Raw genomic sequence first — 18,886 nt, 5'->3', positions numbered from 1 at the left:
AATGATATAAATAATTAATTAGTCAATGTGTAAACTAGTAGTTAACCTAGAGAATTAACAAGTAATTGATTTGAAAAGCTTTAGTAGGGCCCAACCTGATCTATATGCATATATGTACATACAATTAATGCAATCGTTTTCGTAACTTGATATATTTGTTTATTCCTAAGGAAGGTTATAACGATAACAAACCATTAATAACGATGGATGGAAAATAACTTAAAATAATATTACTTTTATGTTCTATTGCGTCTGTGTTTCGCGTCTATCAAAAAACCCTATCGCCGATCGTAGATCTTCGTTTTAAGGGTGGTTGCCTCAGCCAATATCGGTATTCTCGGCGTTGACATATCGATTGACGTTCAGTTTCGCGGTCCATTGGAAGACAAGGCCAAGCTAGCCTCCAAAAAGCTGGGTGTGCCAGTAGGGCGAAGCAGTATTCCCAGTCGGGCCACCGCCTACAACTGTATAAGGCGCAAGTTCGGCCCCACCTGGAATACTGCTCGCACCTCTGGGCGGGAGCACCCCAATACCAGCTTCTTCCATTTGACCTTATACAACGGAAGGCGACTAGCGAAAGCGTTCTCGGCGGTATTTCTAATCCAGTACTACTTAGGGTCCTTCAAAATGCGAGCATATAACTTTCTTAAAGGCCGGCCACGCATCTGCAGTTCCTCTGGTGTTGCTGATGTCCATGGGCGTCGATGATCACCTTGGTGTTCCCGCCGTTCTTTTGCCCCCTTCTTTTATATAAAAAAAATCTATCATACTTTCGATTTTTAGAAATTTTAAGCTAAAAACGTAGAATCGAGTATCATATTTGTTACGAAAGAAAATGGAAAATAAGCTTTCAGTAAGTAATGTATATTAGTGAAATTTAAAAGTAGTTCAGATACAATAATGCTGATAAGTATTAAAATATAAGAGCCTTATAGCCTAAGCCTTATGTAATTTTATAACAAGACCTCCTTTTAAAAATATTTATATTGGGAGTTGAGAAACTCGATAATACTTTTGTAATTTCCAAAATTTAGAACTCGAAATTATGTATAAAGTAATTATAGTAAATAAAGCACGTGTCTTTGAATTTTTATTTTGACCAATTAATGTTGTCATTCATAATTCACTGGATGTCACAGATGACCTTGTATTATTGAAGTTTTTATCCTAATCAAAACATGTTCGGTCATCAATTGAAATCAAAATTAGGCTTGTTGGAATAATAATCTATTGTTTTTCAGAAACCATTGTCGAGGATTGCCCGCGAAATACAGGTAATATATTTTTGTTAGCTTAATTTTTATTCACTGACTTTTCTCAGTCAACTGTTTGCTAGTGAACAAGAGGTCCATGTGATCCATCTTGATATTTATCTTTTAAATTTAATTGGATCGCAGTTTTTTATGTGAGTACAGTTTTAATGTAATTTTCGTTATACATTTTAGTCAATGCCTTTAAAAAAACAGTTTATGATTTTAGTATTAGTTTATTTAAGAAAAGAAGGTAATTTCGTGGCCATAGAATAATTCAATTACTTTCAAAAGTTTTGGCTTTTACTTTACTGGTGCTTTAAAAGGTATTTTTATTTAGACATTTTACCCCATAGTTATGAGGCAGCTAATTCTTAGGATATTTTTGTATGGACTCCTAGATCTGTGGCAAAGAATCTTATCGAAACACTAAAGTGATACAATTGGCGGGGCAAAGTAGTGAAAGGGGCACCCTCTATCGAGGATGTCAATTCACTTAAGAAGAGTCGATCATGTCGCCCGCTTGCTACTAAAAGCTACTAAAAGCCCTCCATAAAAGCAATAATTAAATTGCCGTAACGCAATTTAGTAAGGCGGTGCTTCCAAAGGTGGCCGGGCGTATGCCTCTTTAGACATTACTTTACTACATTAATTACGAGCCTTTTAGTTTTAAAGACCATGTCATTTATTCTTAAGATGATAATATTAACGCATTTTTTACCTCTCCTGACTTAAATATTTCATTCCAAAAGCGGATTAGCTTATCGTAATATCGGGGCAAAATAAAATTAGAAAGAGTGGTACTTTGAGCTATGATGATAAATCAACGCACGTAGCTATTTTATTGTTAATTCCTACTTAAATATTCCTTTAGATCAGGGTTTCCCAAAGGGTCGATATCGAACTTAAAGCATTGCTAATTCTCACTCTGTCTTCGTCTATTGACTTAAGTCAGAATGACAAATAATAATAATAACAATAATTAATCTTAAAAGTAGATAATTTCGCCAATTTTTGGGGTCTGTGGAAACGGTTCATTCTGGAAAAGGGAGTCACTTGTCCAAAATAGTTTTGGGATCCCTGCTTTGGATTAACCTTTACTTTGCCTATTTATATATCAATATTCAATTGCTCCATCTTATCAAGAATCATTTTTTACTTTACTTCCAGAAGGTATTGAAATATATGTAATATTTTATGTGGTGTGTGTTTGCACGTGCATGCGGAACTTTAAACAGTGAATTATATTTACTTATTCTATCTGCTTACGTTATATTTGAGTAAACGTTTAAAATATTATAAAGGATTTCCCAAACACGTTTTAATTTTAATAAATCTAATCTTTAATTACTTTAAAGAATTGCTTCAACATCGAAAGACGGTACTTAAAAACAAGCATGGCTATGAATATAAATTTGTAAATTTGTAATCTTAGCATGATATTACGGCATCGTACTATGTCTTTCCTCCGCTAAGATTTAGATCTACAGTTCACACCAATTTTTATAGAACACTACTTTTTTTATAGTTGTTTATAATTATTACTTACGGATGTTATATAGGTAGATTATACTTTATAGGCGTTACATCCCATCAAATGGACGTGAAAATATTATGCTTACAGAGATATCAGGTAACTTTGCGTAAGTAAATTTGTTTTAAGACATACTAGCTTTTACCCGCGACTCCGTTCGCGCGGAATAAAAAAAAATGCACACAAGAAAAAAAGTTTCTAATACAAATGAACCATTACCGTATGAATTAGTACAGGTTGAAAAATAGTCATGATTTATTAAGCAAATTCACTATAAATTTTCTAAAATGGTTTATTTTAATTCTTTTGACATACTTATAGTGCCGCCATCTAGTTTACGACCCTTCTAATATTTTTGACGATATAGAGTTGTGTTTTCTTTGTTGTCACATGCTGACTGTAACTGTCACTGTCATAAAATATCAGCAGAGTAGAAACGTCACTCGCTTGTTATTTTGTATTAGTATCACATTGTAAATATTCAAGTTACTAGTTTAAGATAACAAGAAGCGTATGTTAGTTTCAGTACGTATTGTGCGAGAATGATGTTTAATACAGCGTGAAATTATTACAAGGTCGCTTAATGATTGTCTGATGTAATTTAATCATTATTGCTAATACATGTTTACAGTTGGATCAACTTTTACTTCGTTTTAAGTACATTTTAAGTGAATTAAAACTTTTAATTTGGCAGAATTTTTGGCAGCGATGAGTGAAACTATAACTTTAAGTAGAGTCATGGACTCTGAGCAGATGCAAGCAATTACAAGTGAATTTAATAGATTAGGAGGTAAGAGATTGTTTTTATCTTATTAAACTAATGAAAACTATCAATTTTTATACAAAAAAAAAAAAACAGCAATGAATTAACTGCACAGTACCCCTGTGTATTTCCCACTATACAATAGTCAGAAATACTTACTGTGCCTCATCATTTCAATGTGTACAAAACATTCATGACATTATTGCTTTTAAGATGCGTTACCATCAGTAAAGTGCACTAAACATGCAATTGATGAGTTAGATTCTATATTGTTTGTGAATCTGTGTTATCAATCTGAAGTGATATATTTTAATCTAATGCTTATTTTATTTCAGAACGATGTTATTTGGAGCATGCAGGCGCTGCTTTGTATCCACAATCATTACTGCAACATGTACATGAAGATTTATTAAACAATGTCTACATGAACCCGCACACCGATAAATACACAAGAGATTGTATAGAGCAAATTCGTTGCTTAGTTCTAAACCACTTCCATACAGATCCATCAAAATATTCAATAATATTCACATCAGGGGCAACACAGTCATTAAAATTAACCATAGAATCATTTGAGTTTTCATCTAACACCGAAGAATGTGGTTCATTTGTTTATCTCAATGAAAATCATACATCAGTACTAGGTCTGAGAGAAATAGCTGAGGACAAAAATGTGGACGTAATTAATATATCTCATGATAATTTTCTCAAGTCAATTAAACAAAACCATTCAGCACCAAGTGGACAGAAAAGTAAAACCGATGGTAATATTTTACTGGCATACCCAGCCAAAAGTAACTTCAATGGATTTAAATATCCTTTAGATTGTGTACAAAATATAAAGAATGGTTGCTTGAATAGATATTTGATGAAACATTTGTGCAAAGTGAACTGCAATTGGTATGTTCTACTAGATGCAGCTGCTTACGTGCCAACAAATAATTTAGATTTATCAATAACTCAACCAGATTTTGTATGTTTATCATTTTATAAAATATTTGGTTACCCCACTGGTTTGGGGGCGCTTTTAGTAAAAAATACCAGTGCTGATGTTTTATGTAAAAAACGATATTTTGGTGGTGGAACTGTTGATATTGTGATTAGTGGAGAAAATTTTCATATTAAAAGGAAAATACTTCATGAAAGGTGTGTTAAACAATTTTTTTTTTATAATTTGATATTTTGTATAAACAAAAAAGTAATGAGATTGAATGTGGATGGCTATAAAGGTAGAGGAAGACCAAAGAAAGTATGGATGGATTGTGTGAAAGAGGATATGCGTAAGAAGGGGGTAAATTCAGATATGACGGCTGATAGAGATGTATGGAGGAGTAGTACATACTGTGCCGACCCTCCATAGGGATAAGGGCAGGTTGATGATGATGATGATGATGATGATTTTGTAAAAAGAGTAAATATCATATTTTTTTTACAATTACAGAATGGAAGATGGAACATTACCGTTTCTATCAATTTTGGCTTTAAAACATTGCTTTGATATGTTACATAGACTGATACCTAAGACAATTAACAATCACATAATGGATACAATATCTCATCACACATTTTATTTGGCAAAAGATTTGTATAATCAGCTGAATGAACTTCATCATCCAAATGGCAAGAAAGCAGTTGTCCTCTATATGGACTCAGATTTCTCCGACATAAAAATACAAGGAGGTATTGTTACATTCAACCTTCTTAGAGAAGATGGATCCTTTGTTGGTTTTATGGAGGTAATTTTTTCTTTACTTTATGTTAATGGTAATTACAAATATTTAAAAATTCATACTATTCCTACTTTATTTTTTTTCAGTTCCAAAACATGGCAGATCTGTTTAATATTAATGTGAGAACTGGCTGTTTTTGCAACTCTGGTTCATGTCAAAGACATCTCAATACATCTAATAGGGAAATGAAAGAAATGTACAAAGCAGGGCATAAGTGTGGGGATGAAATAGACTTGATCAATGGTAACCCAACAGGTGCAATTAGAGTCTCATTTGGATATTATAATACATTTAATGATGTCGATAAATTAGTGTTAATGGTGTGTAGATGTTTTGTACGGACAGTGTTCAAGAAACCAAAGCGTACAATGACCTGTTTGCAAGAACTTTCCATATATAAACCTGTGAAAAAAGCCTACAAAGAAGGAATGATTAAGTTAATGAATGATAGAGCTTATTTCAATGGTTACGATATATTACCAGAAACACCTCTAGAAAGCAGTGATATAATTTTGGATGAAATAGCCATATTCCCTATAAAGTCATGTGGAGCATTCAAAATAAAAACCAGTTGGAAAATTGGTCTCAAAGGTTTCGAATATGACAGGGAATGGATGATAATAAGAGAAAATGGAGTGTGCCTGACACAGAAACAAAGTACACAAATGTGCATGATCAAACCGGAAATAGATCTGAAACGTAAACTTTTAATACTACATTTTAAAGGTTTGTATAGATACTGTAATTTAATATTTATTCAGTTTAGTCTTTTAAAATAGTAGATGACTGTGTTGTAGATCGATCTATTTTACTTATGGCCTATGGATCAAGACCACAGTCTTTTCTTTTAGACTTTTGACTGAAATTGTTATTCTGATTCTGTGAAATGGAGATCAGTGGTCTCTGAGTTACGCATGTGAGTTTTGTTGATGTTTTTTGACAGTCAATAGTCAGAGCTCAATATGAATCAATTCTATTTTGTTCAAATACATCAGTTATTGTATTACTTATATATTGCTTGCTAAAAATAAAATATAATATTTTCAGGTAAACCTTCTATATCTGTGCCTTTGGAGCCAATTATAGAAAACAAAACAAAGTTTGCTAGTATGTGTACCAGCAAAGTTTGTATGGACATGGTCAAAGGATATGACTGCGGAGATGATGTTTCCGATTGGATTTCAAATGCATTAGGAATCTCATTCCTCAGATTAATTAAACAATCAAACACAGATGTTAGACCTCAAAAGAAAAATGCCGATGGTGAACAGAAGTTATTGTCGTTATGCAATCAAGCTCAATTCCTCTTAATAAATAAGGCCTCAGTTAGATGGCTGCATGGAAGAATCAAAGATCCAATGTTCTCAGCCTCTGTTGATAATCTGACAGATCGTTTTAGAGGCAACCTTATAATTGACAGGGCTGTGGAGTTAACTGAAAGGGAATGGCATAGAATTATTATTGGAAAACATGAGTTTAAGGTATGTGAATGAAACATATATTTAAAGAGAAAAAATGGCAAATTCTGGCAAACCACAAAAACGTTTCAACAAATTTAAATTAAAATCTTTTCTTCTGTTGATGGCAATAGTTATTGTAATTTGTCTGTACAAAAATCTGGGTAGGATATGTTGCAAAAATTATATATTTGTTCATATTGTTTTCAGGTGGACGGTCCTTGTCAGCGTTGTCACATGATCTGTATTGACCAACAAACTGGAGAGAAAACTGCAGAACCTTTGAGGACTATATCCGAACAGTTTGCAGGAAAAATGCGCTTTGGCATATATTTAAGCTACGTAGGGCCCGTGAATGGTATGAAAGATAAAGCTTTGAAAGTCAAATCTATTGTGAAGCCTATGATTAACGAAGATGATATAAGCAGATGAACTTTGAAGTAACATTTGTTAAGCAGAATTTCTTATAGTGGAAACTGTGCTTGCTGTGACATTTGTATTAAAGCATATTGTACTGTTTTGAAAGAGAATTAAAGTAAAAAAATTATATTAAAATGTCACGGCAGTTGAATTCTTTAATAGGACATAGACATCTGATTTAAATAACAATATACACTTTGTCTCTCATATACCTTGAAAAATATTTTCAGTAAATCTTGAGTGAATTATATGTTGAAAATCATAAATTATTATTTTTTGTATTAAACTCTATCTGCATCAAGTTTAACTTACTAGATTGCTTTTTTTAGTTATTCATTGGATATTGAACTATCTAAAAAAAATTTTTTTTAATTCTTATATGATAAGAAACATGTAGTATATTACACAACTTGGTGCTACCAAGATATTAAGTTTTGTCTTTGATATTTAGGTTTAAGTGTCTTCTGTTTTCCTAACCAATTAATATATCTTTACACTTCATATTTTTATATAAAACCTAAAAACTCAAGTTTATTTAATGATCAAAGGTTGTGAATGCTTAATTAAAAGGTTAGTCTAAACAATATATAAACTTTGAAGCTCAGAATCAAAAACTATCTTGCCTTTATATCACTGTGATTTTTAGAATAGAAAAAAAAAATTTACAACTTTACAAGTGTTGATCTGTTTTCACTTAAGACTATGAGATTTTAGAAGTTATTAGGGAATATATCTTTATTTCAATTATTTATCATATTAAGAACTAATTCAATAGATTTTTATGTGGTAAAATATATTTTTACCACACACTAGAAGGTTGTTATCTTGTAATGATAATATTCTTTAAAGATAAAACAAACTACAATAAAATGTATGTCTATATTAAATAAAATTTTAAGATGTTTTATTTTTCATCATTTAATAATTTAAAATTAAAATGTATTTAAATGTTTTTATCTATTTCATTTTTAATCTAAGTTCTTACAATTAAACTAAAAAGTGTTTGTAAACACACCATTTTACTTAAATAACAATATTTTTTAATCACACTGTATTTAAATGTTGTTACACTAGCTTATATTTTTCTTTTTACACTGGTTGTTGATGTTATATTTTGAATAAATTGTTATGATACTGCACAGTTAATTGGTTGTTGTCCTTTTATTTCTTTTGGTTCTTCACCTTTAGAGACATTTGAAACAACATTTACTACTTCTTCATAGTCAGGTAATGCCATTGTTTGCAACTTTGAATAAACAAGTTTGTCATTGATTAATATTTCGAATGAACCTGTAATAGAAAACGCCTATAAATGTCAGTTGCGAATACACGAATAATTCTTTAAATCTAATTTCCTAACAAACCTTGCCGTCCTCTCTTGCATAATACTTTAGCATTTGGCGTACAGTTTTTGATAGCATTTGCTAATGCAAGGCAATGCCCTCCGTAATCACAAACACCGCTAAAATAATTTTACTTTAAATTATATTAAGAAGAGATACTTATTATACATAGATTTTTAGAAAAAATATTACCAATACTCTATTTGCACTTTAAGATCTTTATTATCATTTAACCTTTCCATTATATTTTACAGGAACGGTGGCACACTAATGAAAAGATTTTTTCTTAGTTCTCATAAGATGAAGACATACAAGCAAATTCTACAAAGACAAAGTTCAATGTTAATTTACCATTAATAATATAAAAATAAAAACCACAACAAACAAATTAGTGATTGACAGTCGAATTGACAGATTAAATGACACATGGAGATTGGTGCATGATCGCCAAAGTGTAACGGAGAAAAATTCCAGTGCCCGGTAATTTCTTAAGAAAATTAGGTATTGGTAATAAATGTTGTTAATAAAATCTAAAAGAGGAAACAAGTACCTGAAGCCATTACATTGCTACAATATTTTGATAAATGATGAACTTTGTGGCTTGTGGTCATCAAAAGACTTTTATCCATTTATCCAGTTGATGAACACCGTAGTTTGAAGAGAGCGCGAATTCTAGACATAATCTGTACTTAGTCTAGTCTTTGTGCACTTGCCGCACTTGCGGACGTTTTGACATTTGTATTTGAAGTATAATCTTTTGTTTGTATCAATTACAATTATTGAAAAATCCTTGTAAACCATTTATTTTTATTTGATTCAATATCAGGTATAGATATACTATGAAAATTTTAGTGCTTAAAACATTAAATGACTCGCCCAGTCTTTCATAACACAATGTCAGCCGCAAATATGGACTACGACTATCTTATAAAACTACTTTGCGTTGGTGATTCGGGTGTCGGAAAGACAAGTTTTTTGTACAAATACACTGATGGCGTTTTTCATACCCAATTTATATCTACTGTGGGTATAGATTTCAGGGAAAAAACTGTGGTATGTTTATTATTAGCAATACTGTTTTTATTACATTTCACTTGAAATGTCAAAGTTCTAATGTAACGAGGTCTATCGACTGAGTGTATAATTAAACTGTTATTAATCTTGAATATATAAATATTTATTATTTATTAGAAATATAAAAAATGTTTAAATTGTAAACAAATCTTTTCCCTAATAATGTGTAAAATAAAATATTGTATCATTGTTTAAGATCTATCAACAAAATGGGAGACAACATCGAATACATTTACAACTGTGGGATACTGCTGGGCAGGAGAGGTAATCGTTTTTTTCTTGTGTTATTTAATGTTGCAGATTGCAGTCTATAGTACAACTATAAATAATTACAATAAAATTTTCAGATTTCGCAGTTTGACAACAGCATTTTATCGTGATGCAATGGGTTTTCTTTTGCTATTTGACTTGACCAATGAGGCTTCCTTTCTAGAAGTACGAAACTGGATTGAGCAATTGAAGGTATGGATAATGCCAACTAACTTTGGTGTCTTGGTAGGATTCAGGTGCAAGACCCATTGTTGAGTGTGTATTCCTTCACACTCACTGCTGACCCTAACTCCCATCTGTGCAGACATGTACACACAAATAACAACAAACTGCCATAGTGTTTTAATCTTCAACTCCATTACCAATCATGGTATATGTAAATAAAATTTGTTTTATATTTAAGTAAATTCATCTTGTTAAATATTTCAGACCCACAGTCTGAGTGATGACCCCGACATAGTTCTATGTGGTCATAAATGTGACTTACAAGAAAAAAGACTGGTGAACCAGAATCGTGCCAGAGAATTTGCCAAAAATTATAACTTGCCATATTTGGAAACCAGTGCCAAAACTGGACAGAATATTGATCGAGCTATTGAAATACTTTTAGACAAAGTCATGTACAGGTATGGTCATTTTAATTTATAGATTTTTTTCTTTTTAATAATTTATAATTTCTATGAAATTGCCATTGTGAAAAATAATCAAATGTAATTATAATTAAATTAACATTTCAGAAATAACAAGGTGAAATAAGAATCTAGGTAGACTACATTTTTTTTCTCCTTATCATGATCATCTCACTCACACACATGGGTTGGCACACAAGGTTATAAACCTTAAAGTTTTGGCTTAATATTTTACAGCCGGCCACCTGCCCCTTTTTTCTCTTTATCACTAAATTAAATTAAATAATTGTGTGTCAAATTTAAACTTAAAAAATTGTTGACCGGTCACAAGTTAACTCGTGTTTTTATGGACAAACGTTGCTGATCGGCCAGGAATAAACTCGTGATGCGCTATTTTCTCGCATCGCTGTGTTTTCTATGTTGGCAACCATACAGTGCAATTGTTAGTCAGTATAACACAAGCTGTTTCTCTCGCTTATATAAGACCCGCCAAATCTTTTGTTGTAAAAATATTTATATTAAAAATATAAAAAAAAAAAAAAAACGATGACGGAACGTAATGAAGAATCTTTCAATGAATTATATGCGGATTCTTTATCTGATTGATTTTCAGTAAAATCGCCAGTCAACAATGTGTTAATTAAACTTAAAATATATGCATCACAAAAGTAACCAAAGCTATTTTTTATCATTACAGAATGGAGCATTCAGTAGAATATGCAATGCTATGTGCTTCGGGGCGCAGGCGACAGTCCCTGCAGAAACTCCAAGCAAAGCAAGATAGAAAATTCTGTTCATGCTAATCTCATGATAAGTATTTTATCATTCCAGTATAATTCCATTACATAAATATTTATATATGCTTCCCTTTTATGTAATATCTTCCATTTTGAAATAATTACATTTATCGTACATTTATTTTAATTCAATTTGGAATGTTTATAGTTGGTTATAAGTGTACAATTTTGGCTGCATTGGAGTACACTGAATTAATTGCAACAAGATAAAAATGTAAAAAATTACAGAACTGTTCATATATTACTTTGAGATTGAAGTTTGAGTACATATTAAACTATGAACTTGGTGCTAGTGTGAATATTTAAAACAAATTATTCCTAGTATTGCCATTGAATTAGCATTATGCCATCCTTCTTGTGCCAAATGTTTTTTTTTTATTAATTCTACATACTAGGTAAGTTATTAGCATTTTTATGTCAAAGTGGAATTTGTCTTATGTTATTTTTATTTGGTTTTATTTCAATTGGCTAATATTCAAAACGACTGTCAAATATTTAATTTAAATGCGCTATAAGTAAACTTTAGGACTTTGATCTGATTTATTAATTACTGTATGCATAAGGGCCTTTATTATTAACTTATAAATTTTAAATGTAATGTGAATTAAATATTAATGATTTAAAATGAATATAAATGCTTTAATGGTATTGTTGCTGTTGCTGTTATGTTTGGTAGAGTGTGTTATAACTCTTTTCAAATATCTTGGTGGCCCAAGGTCATGTGTGTGCTACGATCCGCTAACCTAACATTGTGTTCTGCGCACAACTCGCTCGAAATTAAGAGCCGCCATGATATGTGAAAATATTTATATAAAGTACTGCACATGATTCATTCCATTTTTGCGCACATTACTTGAGAAAATAACAAATGTCAATGTTTTTTAAAGGAAAATATATTACTTTATATTTAGACTTTTAAAAACATAATGCAAATTTTTTTTACATAGCTGTTTATTGTTAGCATGGTCCTGATAATGTAAAAAATACAATGTTAGATTACTTGTATTTTCTAATTTATTTATTTTTTCGATTTAAAAAAAACTTGGTATTTTCCAAGGGCTATATTTAAAGAGACTGATTTTACTAATGTAACTACATACTTATTGTGAAAACATAAAACAATATATCATTAATATAACATTCCAAAGAAATAATTTATTAACAGACAGAAAGACTTTTAATTTTTTTTGACGATTTAATTTTAGTTATGTTTTTTTAATATAAATACAGGGTACATACATTCTAGTCAGATGATGAGATGAGATTATGTTATGAAATTTTAATGTTTTTTTTTTTACTACATTTTTCAGTGGTTTTTATCGCGTTTCCAGATTGCTTATTATCAAAACTATAGAAATGGGCTCAGTATACTTTTGTTACCTCAAGAAAAGCGGTTTTATTAAGAGTTAAAATCTTAAGTGATTTTTTTTTGTGTTAAAGTGATTATGCACCGTTTTGTTTTGAATATATTTTATGATTGCTTAGATGTAGAGGAATTATACGTTGTTTGTATTCAGATTAATTACCTACATAAATGTTGACGTTATTTAATTAAATATTAAAATGAAATGGGTTCACAATAGTTGGATAAATATAAATTCTGTTGAAAATTTCATAAGGTCCATTCACACAGGCTAGGCGGAGAGAAGAAACGAGGTTTGATTTTACTTTTTGTTTTTTTTTTTATCAAGAGCAAACTTAATCTCTTTAGTGTGAAATGGTTTGGTCGACTCCAAGCGTATTTTCCGCGCTGGTCAGTGTGAATGGACTATTAATTGTTTTTAATATTTTTTGTCTCAACTTTTATAAAGAGAATGAAAGGATTGACAATATGTTTTCATGTAAGTGTATCTGTCTGTCACTTTAAAATGTATAATTTAATAATTAGTTGGTATGTTACAGTTTTCAATTGCACAAATAAAACGCACAATAATCTACTATTGTGAACCCATTTTTAAAACCAATCCATATCACCTTTTACAAATCTTATCACTTTAAACAAACCTTAGTAATAAAAGTTTTTTAAATTTACTCCATTTTAGTAATTCATTCCTCTCCAGTTATACGATTTAGAAATTGTAAAAATTTTGAAATATATACAGTTATTATCCATTGATGGCTTTTATAAAATGTTTATCTATTTGAAAGATTTTGCCAAAGTTTTACATAATAATAGTGGCGACTTCCCCGACCAACTGCCATTTGTATTGAGGTTTGTCAATTGTAAATAATACATGTTTGATGTTTTCAGTGGATTAAAATATAATAATACAAAATGTTTTATTTACCTTACGTAACACTGATTTTTAAAAGTAATAAAAATAACTTGTGACATACGGAATCTTTAGACACTTTTTAAGCTCATAGAATGCTTAAATCATTGTATTACGAAATACTATGAGTGCACAATAACATGAGACTTGTTTGGACTACGTCACTTGTAAAAACAATTGACAATCGCGATAAAGATGATCATCGTAGATAGACGCTGTCATGTGATTTCTTAAAACAATTTGTTTTAGTTATGTCACATAACTGTAGAAAGCTATGAAATCGATTGCGATGTCTACAAAATGGCTCTGAAGTGGACACTCAGACATGCATAAATTAAACTGTGCGTGACATTATATTAAAATAGATTTGCGCATGAGCGACGAACCTATGAATATTTGTGGGGGAAGAATTAAAAATTATTTATCCCTTAATAATAAAAAAGCAGTATTTCCAAATTATCGATAATAGGTACTTCAATAACTGAACTTTCATAAATACATTTTTCAAAATAAAATAATTTATCGTTCAATGTTGGAAACATAGACGCACGTAGAAGGCATAAAGTCCTATTGCACATACAATGTGATGTCGAGTGTTCGTTTTAATTTAAGTTGCCAAGAGCTAATAATAAAAAAGCAAATAATGAAAAGATGGGCTCTAGGCGGCAGACATATTAGTCCCTAAGGCTTAATATTGGAAAAAAGCCAAGTCTAATACAATGACCCATAACTCCTTATGCAATAAAAAGTTTTGATCTTAAAGCTTTTTCTATTATTTACCGTTTATCTATATTCTTAGCGTATTATAAACTACACTTTTAATGCACCACTTAATGTTAACTGTTCCCACTGACTACGAATATCTATGTACTAAAAAGTCTAAACAGGCTGCATCGACAACTGCAACAACTCTATCCATTTTCCAAAACTTTTACCTATAACAAAGTACCTAAGAAATGTGACATAAAAAGAGTACTTATGGTACTTAACCATAGTAACTAAACCAGTACTACTTAGGGTCCTTCAAGAAGCGAGCATATATTATATCTTAAAGGCCGGCAACGCATCTGCAGTTCCTCTAGTGTTGCGGATATCCATGGGCGTCGATGAACACCTCGGTGTTCTCGCCGCTCGTTTGCCCCCTTCTCTTATATAAAAACTGGCTTATTTCACTACCCTACATTCCGCTTGAGGATAGCCTGAACTTTACATATTAGTCGCATAGAAATTGACTTCCTTCGTAATTCTAAACAACTAATAAGTTAGATTAAACAATAAGCTTTTGTTTATAATTATCAGGAGTGAGAATTATGGGCAATATTTAATTTGGAAAAAATATCTTGTGACAATTTTTTACATTGTAAATAAATAGTTTTCGTTTTAATTTTTTATCATGCGGAAGTTTAATTCGTCACGATGGAAGTTTATTACACTTTATCAAGTACACAATATAAAGTAAACAGTAGAAATATACGTCACTTCATTATAATCAGACGTTTTTAATATGCGTATCCAATATTGTTGACGTTTTTATGTCAGTTAATAATTGAAATCGGAGAAGGGTTTGACTTGGCCATAATTATAAAGCCATGGGTATTAATTAAAAAGTAATTTATAGCCTACTTTTTTTTGTATAGCGAAGCAAAAAACTTACGAGATAGAGCTTAAAGAGAACATTTATATGGATCGTAGATAGCCTCAATTTAGTAGAGATAAACAAGACGTTCTAACATGGACATAAAAGTACACCTATAAAATAAAGTTTTATCTCTCTCAGCAAATATTCGCCTGCATTAGATCGGGTCGAATTTACCCGAATAGCTTTGAAACCCTAAACTCGGATTGAGATCGGAGGGCGACGTGAGCTCACCTAACTGCAATCAGCTCTAGCCCCTCGGAACGCACGTGATGTATCCGCTTGCAGTATTTTATTACATGGTATTATTGCATTTTAAACTCTAAACTTGGAGCTTACAGTTTATTTTTTAGTAACATAGCCTTAAAAGCTCAAGATGACTTGTTTCCAAAGTAAAAATAGACTATCCTGCGTTAAGAATAAAGTTCAATTTAGTTTTAAATGTGGGACCGCATCGTCCGCCCTAATAGCGCGTGCGCGGAAGTTCATGAACGTCACACTAGCGCTAACATTTGGTGCACTCAATGTGCCGAATCGGTTAAAACTTTGTATTTCATGTATCTCGAATGTATAGAAATTATATTTCAATAAAACTTTAATTAAGAAAGAACTATCTAGTCAGTATGTTGATTAGATTTTTGTTGTTAGCGAGGAAAAAGACTTTTGTAGTAGCGTCCGATATGCGGCTATCTTCAGTCCGGTAGTGGTTTGTTTATGTATTGAAGGACAACAGATCGTGTAGCCGGCTTCTGCGAGCTCCGTATTTTGGATTCGCGTGTGTTGTCGGTCGGAGTCGGAGGGCATGAATTGAGCAGTTACGAACAGTTACGTTTCTGCGTAGCATTGACTGAAACATTAAATGGTAAATTGGTTCGCGTAAATAATCGTGCTTGTGCTTGTGTTGACGTTTATTAAAAACTGTAGCGGAATTAAAAGGTTTTTTTTAAAATTGAAACAACTTTGGGGTAAGTAAACTTTAAGCTACATTTTTTTATGTTTGTTTTTTTTTTAAATTTTAAGCAAGTTATTTTTAAACATATCTATTGTTAAGTTTCTATGTTAATTTTAAAAACAATTTAATTTTATTTCTAAAATAGCGCGGAAATCGAATTAAAACTTAACAAAAATATCCTGTTAAAACTTAACTTCTTAAATTTATTTAACGATCTGACCAGAACTCAATAAAATATTTCTACAGTGTTAAGTTTTCCACGACATAAGAACATCTCTGTAATCGTCTGCTAATAATCTTGAAATCACTTTAGAACATAAATACTTTCGTTAGTCAAATTCTAAAAGTTTTCAAAGAATATGTTGATATGGTCTGTCGTGTTATGTTTTAAATCAATTATCACGATGTGGTCATCGTAATTCAGAAAGAGTTAATTCAACTATACCTATGGGTACGTACCTATCTAAACTATAGTAACTTAATAAAAAGTAGTTAAAAAAATCATACATGATTGCCATCCCTCGTCTCTCTTGATAAGACTATTTGAAAACGTGTAGCCTAGTGTTAAGCTAGCATCTTTTTAAACTATATATACAAGTTTTTCTAAGTTTCTAGTTATAAACTACAACGATCGACATGTTAAACCTACATTTAAGGTAAAAAACGTTCTTTTGCACCAAATGTATAAAATTAGGTCCTTTGTCACAAATACATATCTTTCGTTGTGTTCCGACGTATAAGAAAATATCTTAAGACCAGACCGTCGAAAATTGAATTGAAAACTTTTTACCAAAAATTAATTTGAAATCATTAAATTTTAATGTATATAATATATAAAAGAAATACTGAAATAAATGTATTAAAATTGATGCCTTATGGCATAAATGTATTAATTTTGCATATTAGTCTAGTTCGAACAATTATTTATTTTCAAACAGAACGGAAATACCTACTACATTTCTCTAATGACTGCGATTCGAAGTAGAGCTGAGCTCTTGATAACTTTTAATTAATTTTAATGATATAACTAGAGTCTTGTTGTCTTAAGTGTGTACTGGGAACAGTCGCCTTGTAATTAAACAGCCGAAACAATTACACGCTGCCAAGATCTACTTCATACTGCGGTACGACGCTCGACCTCCTATTTAGAATACTAAATTGTACTAAATTGCTTAGAACTAACTAATGTATATAGAACGCAGTTTCTCGACACCAAATCTCATATTAGGAACAATTTTGTGTTATTACATACCTTATGTGCAATAATGCACTTAGGTGGTTACTACAGCTTGCAGCATTCTGTTTCCGCAGCAGCGCAGGTGCCAAGACTGCCATTAGTTGATGCATAAGGCTCTGATGTGTTTCATACATTATCAAGCCCCAATCGCTACAAACAAAGTTGTCATTATTTGCACCATTAGACACGCTGATGAGTTTCTAAATAGTTTATGATTACGATGAACAAGTTGACGAGATATATGTATGTGAGAAAATTGTTTGCAGCCAACTCTCACGGTAAATAGACACTAACTACACTAAATCCATGCAAATTCGTATTCACTTAATACATTATTGTGTTGACTTCACATTGCTAAAGGTCTGTGTGATCGTGTTATTATACGCATGAACTATTTGACGAAAAATGTTTTACGTGTACACTACAAATTTTAATTTGTTACATGAAGAATTTGATCGATGTGTCAGAAGACGAAAATAACATAGGGTTAATTCGTTTTTAATTCACAATAAATTGCCTACAATTAGGTGTTTTATTGCAGATATCAAGGCAATGATGCATCACGATCGTAAGCGTAGAAATATGTGCGTGGGTTCAATGTAACTCGATTCCAGCTGGGATAGCATCACGCAATCAATCTTTCGTATAGACGCCCTCGAAATATGCCAAATAACATATATTCAAAGAATTGAATTCGCTCTTAGTTATCAAAAACCGTTCAGTGAACTTTCACCATAAGAGCAATAATTTATCACATGACAATTTTCTACTTAAATGCATTAGCGTCAAATGACATTTCTGGAAATAAACTTCCTCGACTGTACAAACGCTATCACACTTCCTCACACACATGTACCTGATTGAAATCTAGAGCGGGGTACTATTTGGAAAATAACTCACTCGCGTTGCAACATCTGGCGATGCTCCGATGAAAATTAGAAATTGATCTACGTCGATATCGTACAGTGGCTAATTCGGTAGACGGATTTTTCATTGCAACTAGGTTTTATTTTATAAGTGTCAAGTTTTTACACGGACGAATTTGCTGTATCTTATTACATATTTATACTCTAAAGTCAAAAGTTGTAATTTGTAGGTAAATTAAAAAAACAAAGAAGGAAATTAAAATTGTGCAACAAAATGAGCTATTAGTGACAAATAGACTCTAGACAATAAAAAGTCTGTTAGTATAATAAATAGGTAACGTACCTTTACTTTTGTATCACAAACAGAATGTCTGCGTTTGTTTTCGATGAAAGGCGCGGAGTTATTTAACATTAATAACTTTTCGATTAACTTCCTTCAACCGACACGTGATGTGAGCTAACACAAACAATATACCGAAATCGTTCCCCGTCTCGGCGGTGAGTGTAAACAGTTTATATTCACAGAATTTGGGCTAAGGTCGGTGTTTTGTGTTTGACGTAAGATAAGTAGCCAATTCTCCCATTTTTATCCATTATTAATGCTTCTTTGAATACTGGAATGTGATAGAAAAATAAATATTTGCACTGGTTTGTC

The 18,886-nt window shown here is 31.5% G+C and overlaps 3 protein-coding genes across 5 annotated transcripts; 2 read left to right on the top strand and 1 right to left on the bottom strand.

The window, feature by feature from the left end:
• Positions 1-1,257: 1,257 nt before the first annotated feature.
• Positions 1,258-7,344, top strand: LOC106716247 (molybdenum cofactor sulfurase). Of its 3 annotated transcripts, none has more exons than XM_045678879.1 (7): positions 1,258-1,274; positions 3,479-3,574; positions 3,883-4,693; positions 4,989-5,283; positions 5,364-6,003; positions 6,325-6,758; positions 6,945-7,344. In XM_045678879.1, exons 2-7 carry the CDS (start codon positions 3,493-3,495, stop codon positions 7,164-7,166), a joined length of 2,484 nt encoding a protein of 827 aa, XP_045534835.1. In that variant the 5' UTR covers positions 1,258-1,274; positions 3,479-3,492; the 3' UTR covers positions 7,167-7,344. The 3 variants fall into 3 exon arrangements, with proteins under 3 accessions (XP_045534835.1, XP_014365215.2, XP_014365216.2); XM_014509729.2 differs by lacking the exon at positions 1,258-1,274 and adding an exon at positions 3,237-3,359; XM_014509730.2 differs by lacking the exon at positions 1,258-1,274 and adding an exon at positions 3,237-3,380.
• An 880-nt stretch (positions 7,345-8,224) lies between these two features.
• Positions 8,225-8,869, bottom strand: LOC106720722 (migration and invasion enhancer 1). Its single transcript, XM_014515470.2, has 3 exons — positions 8,690-8,869; positions 8,519-8,616; positions 8,225-8,444 (listed from the first exon to the last, which is right to left on the bottom strand). Exons 1-3 carry the CDS (start codon positions 8,737-8,739, stop codon positions 8,281-8,283), a joined length of 312 nt encoding a protein of 103 aa, XP_014370956.2. The 5' UTR covers positions 8,740-8,869; the 3' UTR covers positions 8,225-8,280.
• A 360-nt stretch (positions 8,870-9,229) lies between these two features.
• LOC106720714 (ras-related protein Rab-27A) lies at positions 9,230-11,374 on the top strand. Its single transcript, XM_014515461.2, has 5 exons — positions 9,230-9,550; positions 9,768-9,835; positions 9,919-10,033; positions 10,271-10,467; positions 11,168-11,374. Exons 1-5 carry the CDS (start codon positions 9,365-9,367, stop codon positions 11,271-11,273), a joined length of 672 nt encoding a protein of 223 aa, XP_014370947.2. The 5' UTR covers positions 9,230-9,364; the 3' UTR covers positions 11,274-11,374.
• The last annotated feature ends 7,512 nt before the right edge of the window (positions 11,375-18,886 follow it).

Source organism: Papilio machaon, chromosome 8, assembly GCF_912999745.1.
Source record: "Papilio machaon chromosome 8, ilPapMach1.1, whole genome shotgun sequence".
NCBI lineage: Eukaryota > Metazoa > Arthropoda > Insecta > Lepidoptera > Papilionidae > Papilio > Papilio machaon.
The sequence above is the reverse complement of the archived record's forward strand: the minus strand, read 5'-3'. Positions and strand labels throughout refer to the sequence as shown.

Bases quoted from the DNA above. Each gene is read 5' to 3' on its own strand.
- LOC106720714 (XM_014515461.2), top strand. From the start codon at position 9,365: ATGACTCGCCCAGTCTTTCATAACACAATGTCAGCCGCAAATATGGAC. The intron at 9,836-9,918 runs GTAATCGTTTTT...TAAAATTTTCAG, and splicing joins GATACTGCTGGGCAGGAGAG to ATTTCGCAGTTTGACAACAG. The intron at 10,468-11,167 runs GTATGGTCATTT...TTATCATTACAG, and splicing joins TTAGACAAAGTCATGTACAG to AATGGAGCATTCAGTAGAAT.
- LOC106716247 (XM_045678879.1), top strand. From the start codon at position 3,493: ATGAGTGAAACTATAACTTTAAGTAGAGTCATGGACTCTGAGCAGATG. The intron at 4,694-4,988 runs GTGTGTTAAACA...TTACAATTACAG, and splicing joins AGGAAAATACTTCATGAAAG to AATGGAAGATGGAACATTAC. The intron at 6,004-6,324 runs GTTTGTATAGAT...TAATATTTTCAG, and splicing joins TTTAATACTACATTTTAAAG to GTAAACCTTCTATATCTGTG.
- LOC106720722 (XM_014515470.2), bottom strand. From the start codon at position 8,739: ATGGAAAGGTTAAATGATAATAAAGATCTTAAAGTGCAAATAGAGTAT. The intron at 8,617-8,689 runs GTAATATTTTTT...AAATTATTTTAG, and splicing joins AAAGTGCAAATAGAGTATTG to CGGTGTTTGTGATTACGGAG. The intron at 8,445-8,518 runs GTTTGTTAGGAA...TTTCTATTACAG, and splicing joins ATGCAAGAGAGGACGGCAAG to GTTCATTCGAAATATTAATC.